Source organism: Phascolarctos cinereus, unplaced genomic scaffold, assembly GCF_003287225.1.
Source record: "Phascolarctos cinereus isolate Bilbo 61053 unplaced genomic scaffold, phaCin_HiC Scaffold_2;HRSCAF=192, whole genome shotgun sequence".
NCBI lineage: Eukaryota > Metazoa > Chordata > Mammalia > Diprotodontia > Phascolarctidae > Phascolarctos > Phascolarctos cinereus.
The window spans coordinates 345,343,341-345,364,884 of record NW_027555625.1 but is presented as its reverse complement, the minus strand read 5'-3'; the positions used below and the strand labels follow the sequence as shown (position 1 = coordinate 345,364,884).

The window sequence follows — 21,544 nt, the reverse complement described above, 5'->3', positions numbered from 1 at the left end:
CTAATTCTCCAACAGTTGATTTTTGTCTCAATGGAGACCTTCTTAGAGTGGGGCATCTTTGAATTTCTCCTGTTGGCATGCGCCAAGATGGAGGGAAATTTAACAACTCAACATACTTCCTGTATGATTGTTCTTCTAGATGTGTCCCATGCATGGCTCTCACATACCAAGGCACCTAAAATCACGGTTGGGCAAGAAACCCATCCAAAAAGGCCAAGGACAAACACTATGACGATAACTCCTGTTAGGGCCAAACTGGGTATTAGGAGAAAAAGCACGTCCACGTAGGACATTCCAGATGAAAGCTGGGATGCCAGTTTTAGGCAAACCTAAGTAAACCATACTACGATCTGCAAAGAGCGATCACTTTACCTCTTCTTCAGGGCCTACTTCCTACATTTTTGGGGCCTCCCTGCAGTAGCTAGCATTTTTAATACTGTGCCAAATAATAATGGTGACAGTGGACATACTGATTTTATTAGGAAACATCTAGAGTTTCTTCATTTCTTCATTCATTCAGCAAGCATTTGTTAAACATCTACTACTACTATACCTGGAAAGGCACTGGATTTATAACTTGATTCATACTGGGAATTTCCAGATGAGGAAATTCCGTCTACCAAAACTTCAACTTAGAAAGTACCAACTCAGGGCACTGAGGGCTTAAAGGAACTTGATCAGGTCCATGTGGCTAGTATTCTTCAGAGGCATCACTGGAACCCAGGTCTTCTTGGTTTCAAGGACAGATTTCTGTCCACACTATCTCCCATAAATAATTCCTATCCTTAAGAAGCCTATAATCTATTGCAACGTAAATAACGCTAGATGTTGCTTTTAAATAAATGCTTTTCATCTTATTAAGGCAGGGTCTTTTCATTCTTTTTTTATTTTTTTCAACAAACATATCCTGATGATTCCAAGTAGCTGTCCCTCCTTCCTTTCTCCTCATTCCACACCCCCTACCCCTGCCCCTGCCTGTCGTGGAAATTACATTTCCTTGGCATATATTTAGTTCTATTTATTTACCAGGATACATATTGCTTCCCCAAGTAAGCTCCTCAAGAGCAGAGAATGTTTTCATTTTTACCTTTGCATCCCCAGTGCCCAGAACAGTGCCTGACATATTATAATTATTTAATAAATGTTTGTTGAATTACTCTGAAGGCTAAGTGTCTAGTCTAGGCCTGGTTTTCATATGTAAGGAGTCAGTCAGTAGGGTTCGACTCACATTAGGCTCTGCACACATACACTCAATTTTCAGTACAGAGCATGAGTTAAATACATGTTTATATGCCTGGAGTCAGGAAGCCCGAGTTCAAATCAGGTCTCAGACACTTACTAGCTGTGTGACTCTGGGCAAATCACTGAACCTGCCTGCTTCAGTTTCCTCAACTGTAAAATGGGGATAATGGATATGGAGATAATAAGAGCCCCCACCTCCCAGGGCTGTCCTGAGGAACGAATGAGGTAATCTGTAAAAAGTGCTTAGCACATAGCAGGTGCTTTATAAATGCTTATTACCAGATTCTCCCCCTTTCCTCTTTACATGACCATTCTGGACAGATGGCCTTTTTGTAAAACCCTGAAAGGGAATACAGGTTTAGTGCAATTATTCCCAAACAGGCTGGGTGGGACTAAAGCCTTGCTTAACATACCAAATTCTGTACATCCAAAAAAGAGTGCGGGAGAATGTAATCTCCTTGAGGGTGGGTCCTGCTTTTTTTTTTTTTCCTGAATCCCCGTGTTACACAGAGACAAAAGTGAGAATGGTGACTTCGTTAATCTACCAAGGCAACAGCTTCTCCGCTGCTTCTAGTCCCAGAGTCACCTGGAGCACCCACTTGCCCAGGGTCACACAGCTAGCGTGTTTCAGAAGTGAGACCAAACCCAGGTCTTCCTGGTTCCAAAGCCTCCTCTCTAATCAATATACTATGATGCCTCACTTGGGCCTAGTATACAGTAGATGCTTAACAAATGTTTACTGAACTGAACTATCTTCTTTAAGATGTACTCTTTAGAAGACTGTACACTCATTTCAACAACGCTGCTACTGCCTAAAATATTTCTGGACTTCCCTTCAGGAAATCATCCATTCATCCATAGCCAGATTACAAGCCATTTCATTAATTGGTAGTCATACTTCCATTTTGCACTGAAAACACTCTTACAAGCTTAATCACATATTGGACTTGGCTGGCTCCAAGGGGCTTCTGATTATTTCCAGAAATTAGATCCAGCCTCAAAGGAGGAATATTTGCTACCATAGAAGATTCGAAAGCCTGTGCCCTGGGCCCTTGATGGCAGTTCCCAAAAGGGAAATCTGGAATTGTTGTGGGGAAAAGCAGCGCCACTGGATTAAATAAGCAGCATGTTGTCTCCCAAAAGAACTACTTTAAAGAGAGCAGTATTCATCTGGAGGGAGAGTCTCTCTGGTAGATTTTGAAAAGTAAGACCTCTCTTTGTTGGGGCAATGTTTTCATGGGGTTGGCAACATGATACAGTAGGAAGAATGCTGGATTTGTAGTCAGAGGACTTGGGTTTGAATCCTGACTCTGCCACTCATTACCTGTGTGTCTGTCTTCTTATGTGTAAGAGGAGAGGTTTGGACTAGGTGATTTCCATGGTTCCCTCTAGCTCTTTATCTATGGTTTTACAATCACAGTATGGAGAAGGCAGTATAGACAAGTTCTGGAAGCTGAATAGGAAAATGAATTGGCACATACCATCAGCACTCCAGAGATGGAAAAGACATACCCAGTAATAGGACAGAATGATTTCCCCCCCTTTCTTTAGATACCCATTTCTGTTCAAATTTTTTCCAGATATGTATTATATTAGCCTAATTTTAACAGAAGGGGGAAAAAAGGTGGTATGCTCTATTCCTGATTCATTTTAACATAAAATAATGCACATCATTTTAAATTTAAGATAGGAAGGTAGAGTCTGTGGCATATATGAAAGAAGCCAGCCCAACTATCTACTTTTCCCAGGATTTCTTTCCTCCATTTTGTCATCTAAGCATTTAATTTTAAAGATATCACCATGTGTGATGATGGGAATGTATGTGGAAAATCTTATCATTCTGAGTATGGCCAAGGTTAGGGCGAGGCTACATGTAGCTAAGCTCCCCTTCATAGAATCATCAATTTTAGAACTAGAACTAGGTTAATCCAGTTCAACCCTCTCATTGTATGGGAGCAAAATGAGGCCTGAAGAGATGGAATGATTTGCCCAAGGTCACAAAGGTAATGAATAAGCAGAGTTGGAACTTGACTCCAGGGACTCTGAACCCCAATTGGATATTCTTTCCCCTGTACCATACTGCCTCCTCTCATTCCCATGGGTCGTCCATGGCTGAGGACTTGGCAAAATCACACTAGGTCTACACAGACCCATTCCTGAGCTAAGCTAACATAGGCATGGGGGTGGGGTGAGTGGTGCTGAGGGTCATGTAGAGACCATTTGAATAAGAGATCATTTAAGTGTCACACAAAGAACGAAAGATTATTTTCATGCCGTAAGTACAGCTGCTTCTTAGAGTACCTGATCAGGTTACAATGATTCCATTAATTTTGCCAGCTGTGAGAACAACCCAAGCAGGCTGGACTGGGAGGGAGTGGGAAGCCTTCCCAGGACTGCAGACATAAATGGACCCAGTAGCAGCCAAAGATGTGGGAAGGAGCTCTAGAAACACATGCCTGAAGAGAAAACTCTGTTCACTGTAGGGATCAGTCTGGGTTCCTGTTGAGTCTCAAAATACCTCCTTGATGAAGGGGGAAGCTGTTGGCTGTGATTGCAGTGCCCAGCAGGGGCCCTGGCTGATGGGGAGGGGGAACGGGATTTCACCCCATTATTCTCTGGTTTATTTGGTTTACGCTGATACAATCTGCTTCTAAAGTGGCGTGTGGTTCTCACTGGAGCTGGAGGACCATCTCTATTCTGACTTCATCTGGCATACGCTATGGCACTGGGCAGAAAAGAAGGCTGAGCAACACAACAGGCATTCATTAAGTACCCATCTATATGCCAGAGGCGTGGACAAAAACCTCATAGTCCCTCCTACCCTCAAAGAGCTTTCATTCTACTGAAGGAGGTCCTAAAAAAACCAATGTCTGTGTCAATGCTTGGCCGTCTACTGTTATGTATTGTTCTCTAACAGCACAGTTCTCTACGTTACAAGTTCTTAATAAATGTTTATTGAAAAAAATAAATGATCTTATGTCTTATCTTCCCTACAGTGGAGAAAATGCTGGATTTGCAATCTTAGAACCTGGGTTCAAATCTCAAATTTGCTACTATCTACGTGACCTTGGGCAAATCATTTAACCTCTACGGGAGTTGTGGCTCCTGATCTGTAATGAACTAGATGGCCTCACAGTTCTAAATCTATGAACTTGTAAACCAGGTCATGTTTATGTGAGTAAGAGGCTATGTTACCTACTTCTTTGTCTGGACACAGTGACAAGCACATAGCAAGTACTCAAGGGCTCTCTGATCCCTGAATGACTTACAATCCTGCAGCCAGGTAATGTGACCCTAGGCCTCTCTGCTTCTTGATCATCTGAACCATTCCAATCAAATTAAGAGCTTGGGAACTGAATGGAGATCATTTTGGTCGTGTAGACCTAGCCTCTTAACATGGTCCCAAGGGATATATCTGGAAACTGATATAAAATAAGAACATACTTATAATACCTTCCTATACATAAGGATAATCTCTAATAGACCCTCACTCAGTGTTTTTAATGGTGTTTGTCTCAAGTCGCTGGAAAAGACTCAGAGCAAAGAGAGGAGGTAGTAGGAGAGAGATTATTTTAAATCCACTCCTCTACTACCAGTGTTTACTTTGCAATCTAAGCCCTCAAAATTATCTGTTTCTGCGGTCTGACAGAACCAGGACAGTAAACATTGGAGAAACTCGCTCAGGTGAAGAGAAGACAGAAGCTGTCCATTATGTCTAGGAACTTAAATTCTGGAACATTTTTCTGAGCACCATACCTATGTATGGACATGCAAGCATGCATGTACGACATACTAAACAAACACTGTCATAGATCCACCCACAAGGACACATATGATGTCATTCCTAGAATTCTGGTGAATGAATTTTTTTTTTAATATGGAATGCTTCATGAATTTGCGTGTCATCCTTGTGCAGGGGCCATGCTAATCTTCTCTGTATTGTTCCAATTTTAGTATATGTGCTGCCGAAGCAAGCACTGGTGAATGAAAGTTAACAAGGATTTATTAACAGAAAATTCTCATATTAGTTTTCCTGAAATATGTTCCAAGTGTATGCCACGTTCATAGTAAACATTTCCCTCTTGCTGTCCGACATGGGTTTTTATGACAAAAACAAATTCTTTTCACCCTTTCAGATAGGGGTGTAATTCCAGGCAGCCTGAAAGAATGACACATTGTTTCAAAGAGGGATAACAGAAGGCAACAACTTCCAGAGTGTTTTCAGTCCATGAGAACTGCCTTGCCAGTCAGGAATTAAGTCTATTTGCAGCCATTTCTCCAAGAATGTTTTCTTTTCTCAAAAGCTGAATTCAATGTAATTCAGCAAGCATGTCTTAACCACTTATGTGTCAGCAACTGCACTAGGTGCTGAGGATTCAAACCAAAAACAATTCTTCAGCAATTGCACCTTGTCCTGAGAAGAAGCACACACAGGCTTATAAGTGAGGCCTCTTAGGGAGATGATACCTGATCTAAGCCCTGAAGAGGGTTGTGTTTCAAGAGGAGGAGATTCGTTCATTATAAAATGGAGGGGAATCGAATAAGGACTCACGTACTTTACCTAAAGCTGTGCGTTGACGTGAAAAATAGAGGGGATCTTGGCAGTTTTATGTACTGGACATGGCTTTTCTGTAAAATGGGGATAATAATAGTCAGAGTCCCCACATTACAGGGCTGTTATGAGGTTCCAATCACATGTATCTATAGCACTTCGCAAATTTTAGAGCAAGGGTTCTTAATCTGGGGCTCATGAATTTGTTTTGTTTTTTTTTTAATATTTGATAACTATTTTAACATAACTAGTTTGCTTTGTAATTCCATGTGTTTTATTCATTATGCATTTTTAAAACATTACTTTGAGAAGGGTCCCACAGCCTTCAGCAAACTGCCAAAGTGGCCTACAACACAAAAAAAATTAAGAAATTCTGCCATAAAGCAATAAATAATAGCGTCAGCTATTAGCATTATTTGGCTATTTTTATTAGATTCTGAGTTTCAGTACTTTGGTGCCATCACTAAGTAAGTGAGATCTTTGAAATCTTGAAAGCAAAATTTTCCTTCATGGGTCCTCTCTGTGCCTGGGGCATAAACTGCTCTGTCCTTGCTATGTGACGAAGAAAGAGCTCCATGAATATTCTGGTTCACTTCTCAGCCTGCAGGGAAAGCCTCCACTAACACTCCAGAAGCATGACAATGAGAAGAAACCTTATGTGTATACTCAAGTAAAAAGAAAGAGGTCCCCAAATGACCATGAAACTCCCCCTTTTGTCCAGGGTGGGCTTAAAGTGATTTTTAATATGAAATTATTTTTATAACATCTGTAGTAGGAGAGCAGGGAGAGTCAGCATTTTCTTTTTGTTTTGGTGAGGCTAGGGCTGGGCACAGGAGAAACACTGGCTATGTGATTCCTTTCAATACAGATGAGCACCTACTCTGCCACTCATAGTCTTAGAGAGAGGTACTCGGAGAGGTGCAGTGTCTTGCCCACTGTCACAGCTGCCGTGTCAGAAACTGGATTTGAATCTACCTCTTCCTATTTCAAGGCCAGCTCTCTACCTACGATGTCATACTGCCTATCTTTTTCTTATTCTTCTTTGCAGTCAGGATCTGTGACTGCACTGGTACAGCTTCATTTTATACCACATTTAAAAAAAAATGGCTCCAATCTACAGTTCCAGACTTAGACACTCTCTGCTCCGGACGGTCTGGTCTATTTGTCGTCCTCCCAGCTCTCCCCATTCTGCAAGTCCAGTTTCCAAAACGATCACCTTCATGATAGATTGTAGAGCTGGAAGGGCCCAAAGAGATCATCTAGTCAGATCTTCTCACTTTACACATAAGGAAGCTGGAGCCCAAATGAGTAAAAGAGCTTCTCAAAGTCACACAGGAAGCCTTTTCTGACAATGATCTCTTCCTTCCCTGAATTCCTACTTTACTATTTCATTTAGTAAGTAATTAGCACACACTGTCTGGTGTTGGTGGTTATCTTTTTATACCTGTACATCATGTCTCTCTTAACTACACGGTAAGTCTCATGAGGATAGGAATCCAGTTTAATTCCTAGGATTATGGAATCTCAGAAATCATTTATTCTTTGTCTCTTGTTTACAATAGCTACTTAGAGAACTAATGCGCTCTATAAGCACACGTTCAGTTGCTGAGTTTGTTAAACGGATATAGTGCAAATGAAAAGAATCTTACTTTTTTTAATCATTATGATTTTGGCCAAGTGAATAAAAAGTCTCTACTTCTAGCTCAGCATTTTTGGCCCCTACTTTGTGAGTCAGACTAAGATACATGGTAGTCTCCTTTTTCCAAGAGTACTCACTGCTTATGAATAATGAAACCATCAGGGCATTAGGAAGAAAGTGCAGAGCCCAACAATCCACCAACTGAGTATGAGAGCCAGCTTGGTGTCCTAGAAAAAGCCTGACACTCAGGATAATAGAACAGGGTTCTAATCCCTGCTTTGAGACTCCGGACATATCACTTCTCTCTAGGCCTCAGTGGTCTTCTCTCTAAAGGAACCAGTTTAGATTATATGATTTCCAAATACCTAACTAATCGGTCCTTCAATTATGGAGCAATGATGCTTATGTATCATCCTTAGTCCACAAACCCCTTTATTTCTGTACTTTATAAGCAGATCTTAAATGGCTTTATCCATTTAAGTATAGACATTTGCCAAGCTTACTTCTCTGGAGAGGCAGGATGGCCTAGCGGACACTACCTTGGGAGTCAGAAAATCATGGGTTCAAGTTTGGCCTCTGACACATATAAGGTGTGTGAACATGGGCAAGTTACAACCTTTCAGCATACAGACGACTCTCTAAGACTATAGGTTACAAGAGTAACAATTATTATATAACTTGAACTCAGGTTTTTCTGACTCTGATCCACTGCAAAGTTGCCAATCAGTGGAGTTTCTATACCAAGAATTCCTTACCTTGATGAAATCATAATTCCACACCAAACAGCAACAAAAAAATTCCTCCAGCTTTACTGTTCTAGTCTTGGGTCTATCAAAAATATGTCCTTTAGTGTCAACCTGCCTGATTTGGTGCTTACTTTCAGTTCTGTCTGACCTATCAAGATTTGGGGCTGTGTATGCAGGCTACATATTAAGCTGGTTTTATCTCGAGGATACACTCATTGGCCCAGAAACGTGGAGGCCATTTCCCTGGAAATGTTACACCATGACGCATTCCTGCCTTCCTGCTGTGTCCTCTAGTACAGCTGGGCAGTGGCAATCAGAAACATTTTCTATTGTCTTAACCATTTAGGAGATGGATGAGACTATGATGTCTAAGAAAGGAAATGAGCAGCTGTGCTGCATCTGCTGCTCTTCCAAATGGACCACGGTCCTATTACCATTATCATTCCTACACTTTTGAAATGTCTTCAACAGTGTCCTGGCCTTGCTCTGACATTTGGACGAATTTGAAGCTACTTTTAAGAAATTCACAGCTTTCACGAGAAGGTGCCTTATTTAGCAATAAAACAAAGAGCCTGTTCTGAAAGCATATTTTTTCAAGCAGTGAATAGTGGAAACTTGAACAAGCTGCTATGTTAAATGCCCTCATGCCCCCTGAGTTCCTAGATAGTCAGTGATGGTAGGTGGAGTCTCAAAAAAAGTGTTTCCGGGGGCAGCTGGGTGGCACAGTGGATAGAGCACCGGCCCTGAAGTCAGGAGGACCTGAGTTCAAATCTGGCCTCAGACCAAACACTTGACACTTATTACCTGTGTGACCCTGGGCAAGTTACTTAACCCCAATTGCCTAAAATAAAACAAACAAACAAACAAAACCAAGGGTTTCCAACACAACACAATGCTAATTCATTATCTCCCATTTTATGCCATGATGCTGCATCTGTGATCTCTTTTTGCTTTTTCTCTAATTTGCTTTTCTTCTAGGACCAAATGCCAAAGACACAAGGGAGAGGCCTACTAGCTATAACCCTGAGCTTACTGGGTGAAGGAATTCCAAAGTGTTTCCTCCTGCCACCCAGTCTTTGCCTGCTCAAAAGGCTTGGAGAGCCTACCATGCAAATGACTGCAGGGCCTGCACTTGCCAAATGGAAAGGGGAATAGAGTCCTACCTAAACTGGCTTTCTCAGAATCATAAATTCAAGAAATGTTCGTGCAAAATCCCCTAACTAGAAGAGAGCAAATTGACTCTGTTTTTTTCTCCTGGGAGATTGTGTGCACACTCTTAATGTCAACCAGAGCCCAGGAAGACTTTGCATGGAGTTGAGGTTCAATACATATTGTGGTCTAACAGGCTGGAAACAAGATGTCTAGATGCCAAAGGTAGTTTCCTGCATCCCATGTTACAATGTTGGGCTTTATTTATCCAAAGCACATTTTAAAAGAAATCATTTGAGGCAAATGTCCAGTATGGAATACACACCAATGCATGCAGTATTGTGATTGTTACAGCTGCGGGAGGCTGTGGATATCGAAATACCGTTACATGAGAATGCCATCGCCAGGCCTTTCCTATAGCATGCTGGACTTAATTTTTTTTAAATCCCAACATGACTTTTATGCTGGAGACACTGAATGCCACAAACAAGCTTTTTTATTTCCCCTACTAAAACCCAACATGATTTATTTGAACAGCTCTGGTGTAATCCCATTCTTGAGTCATGAAAGGGAATGAAACTGTTTACATGGCTTTATAAGGTGATGTCTGCTTGACAGATGTCTGTAACAGAACAGCTGTGTGCATGTGGTGCCTTCGGCACTTGTAGATCTTAAAAGTTTTTCAATTTATTATTTTTAAAAAATGTTTTACTCCATGAAAAATGTAAATATGCTTGAAATAACAGATGTACTTTTATGGGAATTAATTTTCATAATTCAATTAAAAGCTTTCTCAATAGCTAAAGGAAAAAAATACTGCTACCAATAAAGAATAATATTACCTCTCACGTCTGAAACACCTTTTATCAGCGTATATCAAAGTGCATAATAAACACTAATTAATGGAGCCTCATAATACTTCTATGAGCAAGGTAAACCCTATTAATCTCACTTACTGATAAATAAACCAAGAGGCAGAGAAGTTGACTCATTTATCAAAGGTAACACAGTGAATTCAGTGATAAAGAACAGACTTTAGAGGCACAATTACTTTAGACTTCTACAAGACTGGTTTGTAGAAAGTGATTCTAAATCTACTCTGGGCCTGCGCCTATGTTACATGCAGTAATTCTCCTTAATTGCAAATAAAGGGTATTCTACCAGAAGCTTGTTGACTGCCTCCTATCTTATAAGGCACAGTCACTTTTCTTCTCAACTGAAAGGGCTCCTAAATGTAGTGATATCTACATCCATGTTTTTTTAGATCATGCTCAGTTAGATAATACTGAGAGTTTTTAATATGTGCAGAGCAAAATAGCCCACTGAAAAAAGTAGAATACATCGCCAATGTAAATTAGGCAATGTAGTTGACTGGGAAAAACAAAGCTCTCAAATGAGAGGGCCTCAATCTGAATCCCAGCTATGCTCATTTACTGGGTGACGTGGGCAGGTCACTGAACTTCTCTGGGCCCCAGTTTCCTCATCTACAAAAGCTGAATTAGGTGACCTGCAAGGTCCCAAAATACTGCAAACAAAGATTCCACCATCTACCAGATAATATCATATGGCAGGTAAACAGAATTAGCTTTCAATTCTGCCTTTAGTGGAGGATCCTTGCACAGCTGGACCATGTTCCAAGAAGATGACCCTTAGGTCATTGAGGGGGACAGCAAGACAAAAAAGTGAGAAGATGTTTACAGAATGAGGCGGTCTCCAGTCTGACCCTCTCCAGTCAAACTCGCAGCTAGGCATTTAAAGCCCTTTACAATCAGTCTCCAACCTGCCTTTTTAGTTTTGTCTTTCACTCTGCATAGCCTATCATTTGGCCAGATTTGACCACTCAGTGCTCCTCAATTTCATCCTTCCCTTTCCCACCTCTGTGCCTTTGAGGATGCTATCCCTCAGGCCTAGAGAAAACTCCCCATACATCTCCATCTACTTAAATCCTTCTATTTTCAAGGTCCAGCTTGGGTACTACTTCCTCCATAAAGCCTTCCCCAATCCATTCCTCTCGTTCCCCAGTTAGAAGTGATTATTCTTTCCTTAAATCCTTAAACATCCTAGGCTTCTATTTAATCTCTCCTCCATGTTTATCAAAACCTGATTTGCACTACAGTTATGTGTACATGACCTGAACTTCTACTAGATTGGAAGTTCCTGGAAGAGCAGGACCACATCTTATTTTAAATCTGTATTTTTAGTACCCAGCACAGGGCCCAGATATAAGGACTAAGTAATTATTTATTGGATGAAATTAAACTGAATTATGTAACTTTTTGCATCTTATCTCTTCAACTAGACTATGAACCACATGAAGATGAAGAACTAGCCTTACTCATTTTTGCCTCTAATCACCCAGCTGAGCATCCACATTAATCCCTCAATAATTGGATAAATGAATACATTCCTTGAGAATTATCTTCGGCACAAATATTTGGACTGGTGGGATCTCTTACCGGCCACTGCCAATTGATGGAAATGCAATTGATTTCAGCTTCTTGTCATCTGCCAAGGCCAAACAGTTCTTCACCGTCTTTTCCAGAAGCTCTTCGCACTTGTCAGAGCCCCATATTGGACTGTTACAGTGGATCACAAACTTGGCAGGCAAGCCATGGCCTGCACTGACAGCCGCTGGTGGGAAGAAGAACCCAGACCTTTAGCTCCCATCCATTTGCAAATAAAAAAACAATTTACATGTGTGCATGGGGCTAAAAATAAGAACAACAAAACAACTCAACCTTAAATTCAAACCACGTGCAAATAGGGTGTCATGGAATAACTGCTATTAACTAGGGATCAAAAGACCTGGGTTCTAATCCTGCCTCCTGTACCTACTAGAAGTAACCTTGGATTGATGTCTCTGTCCTCTCTTTCATCCTATTTCCTCCTCAGTAAAACAGGGATGATCACACTGCCCTGGCTCCCTCACAAAAACCGTTGAGCCAGTCAAGGGGGATAATGCATGTGAAAGGGCTATATCAATGGTAAATCACTGTACACCTATTTAAAAATTATGCTAGTTCTTTGAAGTCAGGAGGGTGAAGAAGGAACAAGAGCACTTTTAAGGTACTTGCATTTGTATCCTCGGTTCCCATGGTGGTAAAACATATGTTTAGTTATAGTCATTTACAACTGCACTGACCAGCCAAGGCACAGCCTTGGAAACTTGGCATTCAGTATTCACTGAGCTGCTGCCAGGAATGGGCTCCATTATTGTAGGGTAATCCCCTTGCTATAAAGAATAGTTATTCAGGGCCAACCACAGTGAACTGAATATGCCAGACTAATAACCCCTTTCGGTGTTCAAAGTGGTTGTATCCGCTGGTTCCTTTTGCTGCCAATGGGTTCATTTGAAAAATCATTAGGTGTGATCAATAAATTTCCCTGTTATGTCAATACAGACACATTAGGAAAACTTTGGTTTATTTACTGAGTTTAACAAATACCCTAGTATCCTGCTTCATTGGCTTTATTAGGGAAGGTCTTGAGAGTTCACACAACTAAATAATGCTATTTAGTTTTGAAGGAATTAATCAGTGTGCTTTAGGTAGGATTATTTCATTTTAACAGAATGCTCAATGATATGTCTCTTTTAAAGATCCTTCCTTCCTTTCTCATCTTAACTAATCATGAAGAATCCTCTCCCAAAGATTTAGGACCCTTCTATGCACCTAGGAATGAGACCTGGGTGATTAAATATGACTAAATAAATGATTATAAACAAATGGAAATATACAGATGCTTAATGATGTTATTACAGTGAAATGATTATAAACAAACACTTGATTAAACTGGCCATGCCTGACTTATGAACACCCAGAATTCCCTGCTGCCCAAAAGTCACTGATAAAGACTATGTCCCGGAAGTCCTGGCCCAGCCTGATGAGGAAGTGGGGAAGGTTTTCTTTCTTACGTGTGGATTTTGGTGCTTGAGGCACTGGTAGGGAAGGGAAAGCTCTTTAATCAGAAAGTCTTTCCTATTGAGGGTCTGTGGAATTGAAACTAAAAACTAATGTGTAGAATGGTGATTGAGCTTACTGATATGATCGTGTCACTGTTCACCTATCTCAGGGGTGGGTAACCTGCAGCCTCAAGGCCACATGTGGCCTCCTGGGTCCTTGAGCGCAGCTCTTTGACTGAATCCTAACTTCATAGAACAAATCCCCTCAATAAAAGGATTTGTTCTGTAAAACTTGACTCAGTCAAAAGACCGCACCCAAGGACCTAGAAGGCCACATGTGGCCTTGAGGCTGCAGGTTCCCCACCCCTGACAGGCCTATCTTACGGGTTCAAAGTGCTTTTGTAGACTAGCTTAGGAAGCAAACTGGCACATCAAACAACATTTCTATCAGAAAATGTGTTCTGAGATCCAGACAAATGACCTACAACTAAACTTTTGGTACACAGCCAGCTATCATGTTCGTTCTCAGATCATTTCATAAAGTGCAGGCGTCCTCTTCCCAACCAATCTGCAAGTTCCAAGGGCTGGGACCATATCTTCTACTCCTTTGTTAGCCATGGTTATAGCCTTTGTATAGCCACTTTCCCTATTTGGGACTTGGCTTTCTACTGTAAGATAGAAGAGTTAAATCTGACAGTCTCTGGGATCCTAACTGACATTCTGTAGTCTACTTTGAACCTTTGTGTCTTTACACGTGAGTCTGTAGTAGGTTGGCTTTCTCAACTGGATGGACTTGAGAACTTCATGAGGCCCAACATAGTGTCTCATTTCCTCTGGCAGTAAAAAAGGGTAGAACTGGTTCTATCATCACCAAATCTGTGGGCAAAATATTGCCTAATGCTTCATGCTACAAATATTCAGACCATCTGAAGGAATCCCACCACCATCTCATCCTGATGAGCTTTGGTCCTACATAACCATAGAAGGCATAAGGATCTGACATTGTCAGAAATAGTAAGACCACAGAATTCTGGACAAGAGAGAAGAGTGGCCTAGTTGCAACTGGCTTGCTAGTACTAGAGCTATCATTTCGTGTACATTCACACCCAGCAACTTGGGTGACATTGTACTCTGCCATCATCAATATGGATTAAAATTTGCACTGATCTGTATACTCAACTACATTTTCTTCCAACTTCAGATTTTAAATTGGCCTGGATAGGGAATTTTTTAAGGACCAGAAAAAAAGTTAAAGCAGTTAATGAAAAGTTTTGCCTGCAGTTCAAAATTAAGCTTTTCCCTTTTCCTTTCGTTCTGGGAGAGTTTAACTGGCAAATCAGAACTGATTTTATTTATTTTTTGCAATTATAAATAGAGGTGGCTGAATGAGGATTTTTAATTTATAACATTTATCAGCAACTTTACAGATGGTTTAAATATTGCCATTTGTAATTTATCAGTGCTTATGTGTGCAGTGTTCTTTTCTTTGTTTTGAAATTCCAGAATCTTAGACCTACAAAAACTGATGAACTGTTTTGAGTAATCATATTTTTAAAGGTGATTTGATAGATTTTAAGTTTGGACTCTATGCCTACAATAAAATTCTGTTTTGTAAAGGTAACAGCTCTTCAACTTCACTCCATTGCATGGATGGGATGGATGTCATATTGTAATTTTCATTTTGAGACTCTAAAGTAATCATGCAGGATGGCTTCCGTAACAGTGTTTTGTGAGGATTAAAAGATGGCACAGCTCAGAAATGTGCCCAGGTGGAGCAAGAACCAAACCTAGAAATTGGCAATGTTGCTTTAGTCTTACCTCCAGCGATGTCCAATGGACCATTTTTTTTCCGAAGCTCTAACACTGCTTCCACAAATTCCTTGCCACCTTTCTTCTCCAGGGTATTCCCTAAACAAGGACAGTGTCTGGTTAGATTCTAAACCTCATCACTTGGGCCCTCACAAGCATGGTAGCACGTCAAGCTACCATGCCAATTACAAAACAATTTGACCCACTCAATTTTGGAAGGACTGCAAAATAGGAACTAAATGTTAGTTTTGTTAATGTAAAACTTCAAAGCCATTCCCAAATAGCCAATGGGCACCTTTCACATTGTCTCTTGCTTTTCCTGTCTCTGTTGGACCCTGACTCAGGTATCAGTGAGTCTAATTCTGGCTGGTCTCAAAGATGCCCAACAAGAGGCCAAGAGAACTGGGACCTTTTTGTGTGGACCTGCTCCTATTTGTTTTGTTTTTGTCAGAAAAGAAGCTACACAGGGCTAGAAACCAAACCGGAAGGCATTCTCCCACCTGAGCTTCTCTGAGAAAGATTAAATTCTCCCCACTGCCCCTCCTTCCTTAAAATAAGAAGGTCTTTAAAGAATCCTATCATTCTTCCACCAAACGTCCAACTTCTTCTGTCACTGAACCTAGAACAAAAAGAGAGCACTCCAACGTTTGGTGGGAGTCATCAAGGGTTTTTATCAACTCATGGCCACCAATTATTAAATGACTTAGTTCTTATTTTGCAGTTCTGTCATCATAGTCAAATACAAAAATGGCCCCAGACAAGATTTCCTAAATTATACGAATGACCCCCAATTGTTGTATGTAAAGATGAGCAAAGAAAGAAACAGAGCTTAAAGATGTTCTATCATATATAGACTTTTTGCATTCCTAGCACTTAACACAGTCCCATGATATACATAACACAAGTTTGTGGTGATTTGCTCAAAAGCATACTGTACTGTACTGTAAGGTACTGTAATGAATTATTCCAAATTTGGTTTGGGTACATGCTACAAAAACGAGGATTGAATGTTTTAAAGAAATCTACCTTATTCATATGGGGTTCACATCTCAAAAATGGGTGGACTGCATGGGTAAAAAACTCCCAGCATGCATGAAAAAAATAAAAAGACAAATAGTTCTGTACAAATAGCAGGTACTTGAAAAATGCTTGATGATGGATTGGAATGATTACTGAATGTTCAACAATGCAGGCTCAAAACATAAAAATAGTAACTAGCAAATCTGTTCACTTGTTTGTTAAAAAATCAACTGGAAAAACACAGTAGTGCAAAGAGCACAGGATTTGGAACCAGAGGTCCTAGGTTCAAATCCTGGCTCTTCCACTCTATGAGGGAGGAAGATTAAAATAGACAACGTGTGATGTCCCTTCCGACTTTACGTTCTACTGGGGGATGTTTTTCTAAATGGAAATACAAACTCACAGAACAATCTAATGTTAAGTATTTAGAACTGGTCCATAGCATTGTTCTGATGGACAACTAGAAAAAACAACAGATTTTGGCAAATAATACTGAACTTTTCTGACTGAAAAGAGGTTGGCTTTTTTTTTTAAAAGCTCTGATTCCTGTTTTGCACATCTTAAAGTTACTTTCCCGAAGTGAGGCTGAAGTACACCCTTTTAAATAACTTACTTATGCTTTTACTTGGAAAAAAAAATCATGATATACATAACACAAGTTTGTGGTGATTTGCTTTTGAGGCACTGGAATGAATTACCTCAAATTTGCTTTGAATATATGCTACAAAAACAAGTATTAGATGTTTTAAAGGAATCTGCCTTATTCACATGGAGTTCACATCCCAAAAATGGGTGGACTGCATGGGTGAAAAACTCCCAGCATGGATGAAAAAAATAAAAAGACAAATGGCTTCAGTACAAATAGAATTTGGGGTTAAAGCTACAGTTATGTTAGCAGAGTCCTGACCTGGAAATCTGCAAGCACTGCTGTGAGTACTGAAACGGTGATAATCAAATCCCAGTCAACTCTCCTTAAGGCAGAGACATTAAGGTGTTAACCTGGTCCTGGGCTGACTTTCAGAGAGAGGTGTCCATTTTAAGATTCTTTATGTGAAATCCAGTCTTTCCCTCTACAGTCTAAAGTTCAGAAGGGGCAATAGGGTGTTTCGATGGCAGAGATCATGAGGCAAAAGCCACTACCCAATACAGATTTCTGAGCTCCACTGATCTTAAACTCAAGTGGCAGGAAATCTGATTTATACGTGACATCTGACAACGGTAGCAATGAATAGCAGAGAATAAGGGAAAAGCACTTACATAGTGCAGGCTTGAAATGACCAGAGAATTGAGGCAAGGCCGCTATGGAAACGAAAGATGCAAACCATAGCCTTGATTCTCCATTCACTAATATCTAGAATGATTGTATCACTGCTTTCACTTCAGATAATACATGCAAAATATATTGCAAAGCTTATAAAAGCTATATAAATGTGAGCTATTATTATTATTATAGCACAGTACTACTTTCACCTTACACTTTAGCTTGATTTGAGTGGAGAAGAAGCATTCTACGGTAAATTAATAAAATTCAAATTCTCTAACTGTATCTATTAACTAACACACTAGACTAGAAAATGTTAAGAATAGCATGCTACAACTATTTCTTAAGCAGATATGGTTTATTATCAATATTCTACTCAATGAATTAAATTACTTAACAAATTGCCCTATTTTTTTAATTGGAAAGGAAACTAAAATTAAATTACTCTTAGATTAAGTGTTAGTGATGTCTGAATTCTACCCAAAATTGTGGACACAAAACCAAGGCCCACTTTGATCCTATACATAACTATGCATGCATGAATGCATTTGTATTTTTTTTTTAATAAGATGAAGACATTTCCCCTAGTTAAAATTCTTAACAAAGAACATTTGCTTCTTTAGTCTAATATCAGGGTTAATGGTAAAGCAATTGGCTTATTTTCTCCCAAGCATAACTATGTGTTACTCTCATGAGAATAAGAGCATTATCTCATGCTTACAAAGCAGGCATAATAAGTATTACAGTGCTTAGAACAGCCTAAGAAAGAATTTTGGCCTAAATGACTTGAGGCTTTATGCCTGTGGTAAATTCCACTGTTAGAAAGAACTTTAGGTGATCAAAGTTAATCATCAGAAGCTAAGCATTCGTGCAGGTTCATTTCTTCTTCCAGCAGTCATGGGACCTGGGAATTTATTACCAATGGTGAGAAATTAGATTATCAGGCAGGGGTTTCTCTTAAAGAAGCTCACTTCAAAGCAGACACTAGACCCAAATGGGGTATAAGTTTAGGTCAGGTTTGGTGGAAATAAAGTTTGGATCTGGTTTAAATTGGTTCACCAGGTATCACTCCTAAAAACAGCCCCATGCTGGCATATTCTACCCCTGGCTCTATTATCAACCAACTATGTGACCTTTAGCAAGTCTTTCAAATTCTCTGGGCCTACTTCCTCATTTGTCTAATTGTGAGACTGCACTTGTATGTGAAGGTAAAGGTACTCTTGAGAAAACAGAAAACTATTGAATGGAAGGTATCACTGACACCATTGTTTTGCCAGTGTTTCAATTAATGATTCAAGAAAACTAGTTCCATTAAGGGTTAACGTGGTTTCCTTTGGCTTTTGTGTCACCTGGCCACAGAGGTATCACATCATACTGTGAGGTGGGTGTCAGGAAAGAATGTAGGGAACTCTTGTCTTCCCTAGGGTTGTTTGGAATTATCCTTGTCTGGGAAGAATTTCAACAATCTCATTCTCAAGGGGTCCCTTCAACTTTTGAATCAAAAGACCACAGTTCAAAGGAGGTCTCAGAGCAACTGGTAATTCAGAAGGTGGCCTTTCAGGTCCAAAGCATATTTAGTAGGTATCATGTGTCTATAGAGGCCCTGTCTTTGGGTACAGGTTAAAAAGACAGGTTAGTTACTATGGAAGGAGTACACAGTTCTCAATTTTGTAAAATTTACTATTAAATTGTTTTGTTATTCATAAAAGACCTTTTCCTGCTCATCACATTTTCATTTGGTCAAGTGAGGAGTGAAGCTCCTGCCTCTTTTGATACTTGGATTTCAGTTTATTTTAGTTGTTAGAACTAATTTTGGCATGATAGCCTCAGCTTATCCAGACTCTGCTTAATATTTTCTTCCTAGATGCTGCATTAGAAACCAGAATCTATGGGATTAACTAACTTGAATTACACAATGGAACAATGATCTATGGAGACACTCTACAAATACTATGTTTTCTTCAGTAATAGTGAAAAAAAATAGGACTGCTATAGACTGCAGGATTATAGCCATTTTGGGGACAGTATTAAATGGGTCTGAAGGCCTCGTCATCTTTGGCCACCTTTAATATAAGTTGACATATAGGTATTCGGTAACATTCTTTGTTTTACATTTTGGGCGCTGTATCTTTGAGCCTACAACCTCGTATTTCCACATGATATACTGTATTAGCATTTCTATACAGGTAACCCTCACTATAAGGCAATTTAATACACTTACAAAACTACAGGATCATAGAATTTAGATTTGGAAAGGATCCTAATGAGCATTTATTCCAACCCTTTGGAACCAGTCAACCCAAAGAAAACTCTTCTAGCACCTAGAAAAGCACCTGGTATGCAGAAGGTGCTCAATAAACACTTGCTTATTGATTAAATTAGCAAATGATAAGAAAGTCCTTTTCAGAATTTAGGGTTCTGAAAAGTCTTTGGAGAGGCTAAATATACAGTAATGTTAATCAATCAACCAACAAGTATTTATTTATTTATTAAGCATCTATTATGATGTGCCAAGTACTATGCTAGGCACTGGGGCTATAAACACAAAGAACTATGAATATTTTTTTAGGAAGGTACTGGTCCCATATCTGTTCTATACATTGTGAGATATCTGTATATTACACTGAACTATGGATTCACTTTTGATTCCTTTAGCTCTTGTGAAGTCTAAGGTGTGGTGTCTCCATGATGTTAAAATAGCTTATTAACCCAGTAAAAGGTTGATGGAAGATAAAAACGAATCAATTCGGTGATTAAAACAAACTGTTTCATGTAGAAAAATTATACTAATAATTAGATGATTGAGTTTTTTCTCTTCTAATTCACTATGATGATATTGTGAATGCATTCTGAAAGCTTTATTCAGGTTTTAAAAAAAGCGGTCATTCTTATGGCATGCCTCTGCCAGAGAGTGAGTCCATGTGACACGATCCCCAATGGTCATAATTATGGGTGGGGATCACCTGCAAAATTTTAAGGGGGGAACTTGTGTTGCAAAAGCCAGATTCCTCAACCAGAAGCATCCACTTGATGGCTGCATGGCCCATCACCACTGGTCTTTTTGCCTTTTACATTGAGCCTAGGGAACACAGTTTAGAGCTATGACCAGGGGACTTTGGAGGAAGGTTATTTCACTTTTAAGACCCCATGAGTCAGGACTGCTGGAAGTGCAAGATGAATGCAGCCCTGCATAGCTATCAGAACGATCAAGCTTTTGTGGCTGATGGCCCATGCACACACACAAACTCCGCAGCACTGGGCTTTCCATTACCTACTTCACCACCGCTGTAGAAGTCAGAGTTTGTCGGGTGAACGACAGCATCACTGTCGATCGTGGCAATATCAGCCTGTACAACTTGCAACTATAACAGGTAAACAAATGTAGATCAACTGGGTTGGACTGAGACCCACGCATAGGCTGTACATTCACTAACGCACCAATGGAAGTGTGGACCTACCTGGTGGATTCCAAAGTATGAGCCAAAACGGTACTCCAAGATGTGTGTGCACGTGTGGATGGGGGTGAGAGGAGGAGGGATATCAAATGTGACATGTTTCAATTAAATGTCTGAATGACAGGTCTGAAAAAATCACATGAGATCATTTCCAAAGCTTTTAAAAAAATGGCTAACACCCCTTTCACTTTGCAGAAACCTATAAAACTGGCACCCCACTGAGAAGGATACTAAAATATGGCATGTTTTTTTTTTAATTGCGGATCATCAGGCCAACCAAAATAACGAGTTTCTCCATTTTGTCAGCAGCAATAAACTCACAGGCCTTAATTTTTATCCTAGTGACATTTATCATCTTGTCTACCTTCAAGGCACCTCTCTTTTAAACTGAGAAAACAGTATATTTATGTGTAGAGAACTGGTAATTTTCCCCCTTCTCCAATGGAGTGGAATATATTTTTCAAGCCTACCACTTATTTAAGCCAATTCTGCTTTAATGTATTTTGCATTTTTAAGATATACTCTATCGGTACCACTTTTCCTCTCCCTTTGGTTGTCTTTTCATTGAAAATAATATCTGGCTAAGTTATGTAAAATACAAATATTTGAAATGGGGTTAGGCTTAGTATACATTTGTAGATTTGTCTACTCCCATACTTTGCAAAAATGTTTATGCACAATACCTGAACAGTAGAATGTAATTATTCTTCCATTAAGGAAAGCTGATGCTTTATAAAAGCAGAAATAAAAAGAAAACCTAATAGGTATTC

The 21,544-nt window shown here is 39.8% G+C and overlaps 1 protein-coding gene and 1 non-coding gene across 2 annotated transcripts in view; both read right to left on the bottom strand.

Moving 5' to 3' along the window:
• Nucleotides 1-21,544, bottom strand: part of MACROH2A1 (macroH2A.1 histone) — a 100,392-nt gene that overhangs the window by 1,939 nt on the left and 76,909 nt on the right. The window contains 2 exon segments of the mRNA XM_020991241.2: nt 11,785-11,959; nt 15,048-15,137. Of these exon segments, the coding sequence (XP_020846900.1) occupies nt 11,785-11,959; nt 15,048-15,137 (265 nt within the window).
• LOC144456099 (U6 spliceosomal RNA) lies at nt 5,114-5,220 on the bottom strand. Its single transcript, XR_013485001.1, has one exon. It is a non-coding gene; the product is annotated as a U6 spliceosomal RNA (small nuclear RNA).